Source organism: Phoenix dactylifera, chromosome 12 (genome assembly GCF_051530095.1).
Source record: "Phoenix dactylifera cultivar Ajwa chromosome 12, Ajwa_hap1_PhDact_Kaust_v1.1, whole genome shotgun sequence".
Lineage (NCBI taxonomy): Eukaryota > Viridiplantae > Streptophyta > Magnoliopsida > Arecales > Arecaceae > Phoenix > Phoenix dactylifera.
In genome coordinates this window covers 26,838,697-26,847,304 of record NC_143201.1, presented here as the reverse complement: position 1 = coordinate 26,847,304, position 8,608 = coordinate 26,838,697, and the positions used below count along the sequence as shown (strand labels likewise).

Here is an 8,608-nt window from a genome sequence, read left to right as displayed (position 1 = left end):
CAGGAAACTAGCTTTAACCTCGTCCATGTTATGGCAAACCAACAAGCTCTTGAAGAAGTCAATTTTCAAACTATATAAACTTTCACATGCCGAGAGGATTGTCTTAGTGGCAATGCTAGCTTCTATAAAATGCACAGAAGATTAATGCAGCATCCTCAAAATGCAGGCTTCTGATATCTGTAAAAATCTTGCTCTCTCCAATATCTTCAATAAGCCTAGCTGCATGAGCTCTCTGCAAAAGCTTGGTAAGGATGCTAGCAGCAAGTATGAAGAAGACATGGGTGTGTGTGTGTGTATGTGGTGGTGGTTGTGCGTGTGCGCGCGTGTTGATGTATGCATGTATATAAGTTTAGATAGTTGCTATTGGAATTTGGACCATAGATCCAAAGATTTCTGATAATAAGATCCTGCCAAGCATGAAAGTTTATTTAATTTTTGAATGCATTAGATGTTAATTCAGAATCAAACATTGGCTGAAATGAACCAAGCTTGAACCGGGCTTGATTAATTTGTAACTTGATTTAGGATCTTTAAGCAGATCAAGTAGGCTCGTGTTTGGCTCAGTTCAAAATTGAATTCGAATCAAGATCGAAATAATGACGAATAAAGTAAGCCCAATCTTAACTTCAAAGTTTGAAATTGATTTCAAACTAAACTTGATCGGACACTTGCTCGATCAAGCCATTATACCCCTATTCTCAAACCCATATGACACCCATTCCTGTGTATTGCGCCAATCCTCATCTCGCATAGCATTGGAAACCGAGCGGGCATCGGAGGGGCTATCGTTCCCAGAACTCCCAAGTTTCATGGTTCCTCTTTTTCACTCCAGGGTTGGTAATGGTTTCCAAAGCAATGCTCAAGCTCTTCGATTATCCTACCATATTGTTAGTCCGAGATAACCCCTACCAGAAGAACTAGTAGCATAGCAAGCACGTACTCCTTCTTTGCAAGCTTACAAAGGATTCCAGCAGCCAAGAATCCCAGCACAGCAACCCTTGCTCTCTCATAACATAACACTGCGATAACCCCACAAAGAATAGATACGTTACTTTCGACCCCATCTAGCTTCCCCATGCATCAATCCCAAATCCCAAGCGCGGCTTTCCTCTTCTACCAAGCAAGACATCGCCTCCCATTTCTGTTCATAACTCCAGCCTAAAGGGTCCCTAACTCCGTTTCTTTTAATTTTTCCTTCTTCTAGACACAAACACACACATATATATCCACACACACAAACATCAATGCCCACCGGCGATGAGATCAGGGTAGACATCCATCGAATGGGCGGGCAAGCGTCGAGCCCGGGCGGCGGCGGAATGTCGGTGTCGGTGTTCGAGTGGATCGGGGATGCGGCGAAAGGGGTAGGAAGCGCCTGCTTCCACGCGTTGACGGGGCCGGCGGCGGGGCCGCTCATATGCATATTCGCGGGCATCTGCGCGGCGCTGGCCTACCGGATCGAAAGGCGGGCGACGAACCGGCCCGTGTTCCACCGGTCGGTGTCCATCGCGGCGCTCCACGGCGGGGATATGGCCCTGGAGAGGATCCTGGAAGCCCAGGAGGCGCGCGTCGACAAGAATGCCCTCAACAGCGCCGCCGACGAGATGCAGAGGCTGCTCGCCATGGACCCGACGGCTATAAGCTACAGAGAATTGCACGTACGTACGGTCCTTTTACTTCCATCCTATTTCTGTTGCTTTACACGTGTCTCAATCGGTCCTCCCTCCGTCGTGAACTTGGGATTGAGCTGGGGAGCTCCGTTCTCGCAATCGCTAAGGACCCTCCTTCTATTACATAACGGTATGATTGGATGGGTCTCGATGATACATGAGCCGCGCACCGTCGCATCATAAGGGACCATCTAATCACGACCGTTGTGTACTAAATGAATGATGATACATCTAAAAAAGGAGAGGAATTCATCTAAATTTTGAGCCAAAATGCTCTCCGATACAAATATTGTTTGGAGCTCGATCTTCAATCATCAGTATATATGATTCCGGCAGCTGCTGAAATTGGATAGTCTCCTTATAACATTTGAGTAGCATGTCTTGCAACCGCACATAAGCTTCATAATGACAATCGCTATGCCCATCATAGATAATCATAATTCAAATATTTGACCACTCTATTTCATATCCAGATCGGAGAGGATCCCTAAGTCCTAAATTTTTAAGCTTATCAAAGACCTAAGATGCACAAAATAGATATATAGGTCTATTCGATGTGCTGGTGATAACAATATTAAGACCATGCATCCCAGCTACAAGGCAGGTAAGATAGCTAGCTGCAACTATTAGCTATATAGAACTTTAATTGTGGCATCAATATAGACGAGATTTGATGTGTGTATTGCATACACAAAACCATATTTTATGGTTGTTTATGGTAATAAGTAAATCCATGTTAAATTAATTCTTGCACCTCATGACGTATAATTATGTGTGTTGGAAGGCAAGTCCTTTTGTGAATATATTAGTGAGTTAGTCATTGGAGGAGATAAATTGGACATAAAGCTAATGACGAGCCACTTGCACTCGAATAAAATAAAAATCAATTTCAATATGCTTAGTTCGAGCATGAAAGACGAGATTGGTAATAGGGGCTTGAGAAAGTGAGATATCCAATTCCGGAAATAAAGATTGAATCTAAATTAATCCAATAGTAGCATTGGCAAGCCCTTTGTATTCTGATTCGGTACTTGAATGTGCTAGAATGCGTTGCTTTTTAGCATGATAGAATATGAGATTATGATTAAGAAAAATATTGAAGCCATTTATAGAATATGTTGCTTTTAAGAAAAAGATCAGAAATATACTTTGATTGGGTTAGATAAAGTTCAAAAGTAGTAATCTTAGCCTCGATGTCTAAAAAGTAGTAAAGAGGGCCTAGATACTTCATGGCAAATTTAGTTTGGAAAGAAGCACTCAAGTTATCCAATGGAGTAGTAAGAGTGCCAATAAGAATAATATCATCAATATAAACTAGAATAAGTGCCACATATTCTTTGGTGCGCTTGACAAAAAGTGAGACATCAGCTTTGGACCTATAAAAGCCAAGAGTATATAAGTGAGAAAACTCAATTGTTGAAACCAAGCACATAGCATCTGTTTAAGACCATAGAGAGAACATTGTAGTTTGCAAACATAAGCGGGATGATCTGGGTCAGTAAAACCAGGAGGTTATTTCATATAAACATCCTCGGTGAGATGTCCATGAAGGAATGCATTTTTGACATCCAATTACCGAATGGGTCAACCTTCAGAAACTGTAAGAGAAAGAATAGTGTGAATTATGATAGACTTGATTACTGGGCTGAACGTCTCATCATAATCAACACCCTCTTGTTTGGCCATCAATAGTATTTACAACTGTTAAGTCACAACCCTTTTGGTGGTAAGATCCCTATGGAGAAAAAATAGATGCTCCATTATTAGAGAATTATGCGTTGGTTGCTGGGTTCATTGTGGCGAACCTCATTAGTTGCCTTTTTGTATATAATTTACAGTGGGTGGAATCCCACCCATAACCAACTGAGTTTTGAAAGTTTGGAGTCTCAGTCGAGTATCATGTTGGAGAAGAATGCTATGAAATTCTTCAAAAGTAATGGCAATCTTCGTAGTAAGGAGTATGGAGACAAGGTGTTCGTACACTAAACCAATGCTAAGAATGATTTGATAGCATATATTGCAAGCGATATTGGTCTATTAATGGCCGCCAAGTTGTCAAATATTCTCTTTGCCCCCTGCAGATAATCTTCCATAAAGAGAGCCCTTATTAAGAGCATGAAAATCCATCATAAGAGTACTATAATGTGCTTCACTCTGGATGGCATAAAGCTATTCAAGAGCAAGCCAAACATCTTGTGCATTAGGTAATCCGACGACATGAACTATTATCGCATTGGATATGTTGTTGAGGAACCACACCGAAGTGATATGGTCACGGAGAAGCCATGACTCATAGGCTAAATTAGAGATTGGCTTCTCTATTCTTTCATCATTCAAAGTTATGACAATCGTTGGAGGTGGAGGCAAGGTCGTGCCATATAAAATTTTCCATAGTCGGTTGGCTATTAAGAGAGGTTGGATACGTGCCTTTCAAGCAATAACATTATCCCTATTAAGTTGAACGGCAACTAAAAGCAGAGTGGTAGGTGTAGATAGGGAGTTGGAGGAGAATGCCATGGAGATAGCAGAGGTTGAAGTCTCTGATACCATATAAAAAATAAAAATATGTGAAAAAAAATATTGTGGAGCACTTTTTCTACCTACCTCATAAGGTAGTCACTATGTATATTTATGTTGAGAATGCACAAGAGATTACAACTAGGATGATACCAAGATAGAAACAAAATAATAAATGGATCCCTTAGATCAATCTTAAATGTATGCTATTTGAAATTCAAAATTTTTAATTTCTAAAATTATGGATCCTTGATATGCGGCTTGATATGGGGCTGAGATAAAGATACTGCCAATATAGGGGATACCAATTCTAGAAGATATATCATGCACATAGGAATTCTTTGCAAGTCTGTATGGAAGATCCACGAAGCACTTACCCATCGATTTGCTTAAACCAAAATGATGTCACTTTATTGATTATAGGCATGATTCCTACTTTGATAGAAAAATGATTGTTTTTTTGCTGTTCTGAAGTTAACTCTTCGTGACCAAAATCTTTAAATCTGTCTTTCCATGATAGAGACTTGCAGCAAAATTGGAGATGAGTGGAAAGGAGGATAAGGCAATAAAAATTTTGCAGCAAAAAGTGCAGGAGGCCGAGAAAAATAAGCACCCTCACGAAGCATACGAGCTTCAAATGTTGCTAGTTGAAATGCTCATATACGAGGTGATATTTCTTTTTAAACTTTCTCTCTTTGATGATTTTAGTGCTGTCAAATTATGCTACCGTAGAAACAATTGAATGATGAAGTGCATAATGGCAACTATACCAATAATTAACGGCAATGGTAATAATCAACACATGTTACAACTTAAACGACAAAATTCCCACTAGATTATGAATCTATGCAAACTATTATTATCACTATAGAAAAGAAAATACATATAAAATTTTAAATTATATTATATAAACATAAAGAAAATAATGCGAAATCTCTCCCATTTTTTTTTGCGTTGTCATAAGAAGGGTGTTTTAAATCCAATTATTCTCTTTCTTTTTTTTCAAAGCCAAGATTTCACTTATTTAACTTTTTTTAAAATAACTGAATTAATTTAAATAGGAATTATAAGAGCATGAATCATGAAATCAAATTAGCATGGAATCTGAACTTGTAGCTCAAAATTAATTTTATCACCGATTATTTTGGCATGACAGTTAAAGCTTGACATGGAGAGTTATCTGGAATAGCGGAGTTGAGTTGTGTTATTTAGCACAGCAGTATATTTTTGTAAAATTTTTCATTAACTCTGAATTTTTTAAGAATCCATCAGTAATATATATAAAATAATCAGGAGCCTCTTCAATTTGTATCTAAACTAAAGAGGATTGGTTCTCCAATAACGACCATTCATGATCGACATATGGTCATGATTTGATGGACAATTCATGCTGCGGAGACTCAGCCCAATGCAAACGGAGAGGATTTGAACTCATGTATATGATCAGGGCCGGCTCGGGCCTTAGGCGGTCGCCTAAGGCCCCCGACCCACGGAAGGCCACCATCCCACGGTCCCCACTACATAGTTTTTCTTTTTTTATTTAATCTGTAGCCTTCTGTCTTTTCCATCCGTCTCCAATAGCTAGAGTCGTAGCTGGGCGCTGGCCTGGGCAGTGGTGGGCCATCAGGAAGAAAGGGATTTGGTTGGCTTGATACACGCCTGAAGCCACTCTCATCTTTCATCCCTTCTCTTTTTTGATTTTGGTCTTGGTTTTCCTTCCCTCACATTACTCCTGACCCAGCCGGGCCATCAGGAAGAAAGGGGGATTGGAAATGGACTTCTTGGAGGGTGGAGATTCTTTTAATTTTCTCCTCTCGGTTTCTTCTTCCCTCTTCCCTCTTGGGTGGTACAGAGAGAAAAGGAGGGAGGGGGTTCAATGGCTGCAACTGTGATGTTGCAGTCGCTGCTTGGGTACTCACTTGAAGGAGAGATGGTGGGATGAGACTTTTATTAATTAGATGGAGTGAATTTCCCATAATGCCCCTACTTTCTTTTATAGGAGGCCCCTTTTTGGACAAATTCTTTTTTTTACCTTGGCCATGAAGTGACATGGGATGACCTTTTCCTACTCTGCTCTTGTTTGACGGGGTAAACAGTATTGTCAAGCATTATCTCAGTTATTTAATCAGTTTCATGGCCCTTCTTTTAGGATAATTATTTTTCTGTGCTCCCATTGAATAATTATATTAAATTAAAAAGGTTTCTTGTCTGTTTTTGTTAGATTCATATCTTCGTTGAAATAGTGTATTTAATAGCTATCTATTTTCATATCATTTTTTAAGTATTTTATATTTATTAAAAATTTATTATTAAAAAAAAGGCCTCATTTATTGGATTCGCCTTAGGCCCCCAAATGTATTGGGCCGCCTCTGTATATGATGCAGGCAAACTAGTTGCCTGCGAAGCATTTGGCATATCTCTAGCAACTATTTGATCTTCCTATTGGCTAAACTTTGTTTATATATATATATATATATATATATATATTTGAAAGGGAGAATACCAGAGGGCTCTAGACTGCAAGTGCCTCAAAGACAATGTAATTTCTGATGCCCGAGTTCCCCTTTATAAGGTGAGTTAACCTCTCAACCGGCTTCATCCAATCCCCCCCCCCCTCCCTATTTTTTTTCTTAAAACAAAAAGGTTATTTGAACTTTGTGCAACTAATTAACGGCTAGTTTTGTGGCGCATAGGCGATTATTTACTCTATAATGGGTGACAAGCGTGCTGGAGACTGCTATGAAGAGTTTCAGGAGATTCGTAGGTGCTTCCACTGGTGCGACTTCCTTGAGGGAACTCTGCTCTACGGCGCGGTGCCCGATTTCAATAAATTTGGGAAGATTGTTGCCAATCTAAAGAAAGAGATCGAGCACGCTAAGACTAAAAAGCCCTGATAAAATAAGGAAGGGAAGATGAAGCCTTAAGACGCGAAAGGGAGGTTGTTTTATGCCAATAATTTGTGGAACTATATTTTTAAATTCTATGGAATTTGGGCTATTTATCTTGCATTGAGATCTATGCTGACTGCAGAGATTATGATGTTTGTCGAGGGCAAAAAAAAACAGGATCATGGAAAATAGAAACTGAACCATGGATCCTGTGGCGTGCATGCTTCTGACTCAATGGAGTGTAAGTACAGCAAGGATACAAATATTTATATGCTTAATAAACAAAATGTATTGTAGCCGTGATTGTACTTTCCAATTTGGAGGAGGTTTTCTTTAGTTTTTTATTTTTTTTTAAAAAAAAGAAAGGTTGTTCGTGCCTGTTCATACGCATAATAAACCTTAACTATTAGTGGCTATTCCATTAGAGGCGGGGAGGGGATGGTGTATATACGAATGGACGACATATCGCCAATCTCTGAGATGGGTTACTTTTGTTCATCATCTCCCAACTTGTCGTGTTTGGGACACTAACATGGATAGCATCCATCTATCTCTGAGATGGATGATGTCGCCCATCCGATTATTACCATCGGATTATATGCAATGCTACGATGCAAAACATGCATAGTGGAGAATGATAGAGGTTCGAGATATGGAGAAGTGAGGAAATTACCTCTCTCTCTCTCTCACACACACACACACACAAACAAACAAGGGGAGTCGGGCCTGGGTATTAGCCGTATCGGGGCATAACGTAGCATTAGCCTACTAAGCCTAACGGACCCTAATGGGCTCTTTTCGAAGCCCAATCTTGGTTCTTGTGTGACAAAGAGCCTGGGCCACGCATCTAAGTATCTAACCTTGTAGCGGGAGGATAAAGGACAGAACGGGTTTCACTTGCCAAAAAGAAATCTGAGCTTGAAGGTCTAAAGGGTTGTTCGCAGCCCGAAATTTATCGGGTCTGGACTTTTAAGGCCAGCTTTGCCTCATGACCAGTCTTTCAAGGTAAGGCGGCCCATGTTTAAGTCTGGTTCCAAGGCAGACAGAAATGCTGCTATCCTGTGCTTGGATCTGCAAGACTATGCTTCTGATTTGTTGAATGGGCTGGCGTTGCCGTGCCAGTTACACTTTTTAGTTGTTCACCTAGCTATACGGGCCTATTTGTTGAAAGGCCTTTCATCATACAAGCCTAGCACCTTCTAACGGCCGTGGGCATGAAAGCTATAGTTGTATTCCACCGATTGTGTCGCTGACATTCAGTCTGCGCATGCCTGCTTATTAAAGATGATAATTTACTTTACCTCATTTTGATAGTAATTTACTCGACCCCACTTGTCCCGACCTGCAGGTATTACTTGACCTATAGTGGATCCAGGGTGGACACAAGTAATGATAAAATTAGCTCCGAGTTGATCTAGATATATATAACTCTTTACAAATATTCTCTTCAGAAAAACTAATTTGTATGAAAAAATATTAATTTTTGTAGTTTTATCCAACCTGATCCATCCAATCTACCTTTTTTAACTCTAC

General features: G+C 39.9%; 1 protein-coding gene across 2 annotated transcripts; it reads left to right on the top strand.

Moving 5' to 3' along the window:
• Positions 1-1,063: 1,063 nt before the first annotated feature.
• LOC103701224 (uncharacterized) lies at positions 1,064-7,371 on the top strand. Of its 2 annotated transcripts, XM_039130338.3 has the most exons (4): positions 1,066-1,658; positions 4,708-4,854; positions 6,682-6,759; positions 6,881-7,371. In XM_039130338.3, the coding sequence occupies exons 1-4, from the start codon at positions 1,245-1,247 to the stop codon at positions 7,079-7,081; spliced, it is 840 nt and encodes a 279-aa protein (XP_038986266.2). In that variant the 5' UTR covers positions 1,066-1,244; the 3' UTR covers positions 7,082-7,371. The 2 variants fall into 2 exon arrangements, with proteins under 2 accessions (XP_038986267.1, XP_038986266.2); XM_039130339.3 differs by lacking the exon at positions 6,682-6,759 and having other exon boundaries at positions 1,064-1,658.
• Positions 7,372-8,608: the final 1,237 nt, after the last annotated feature.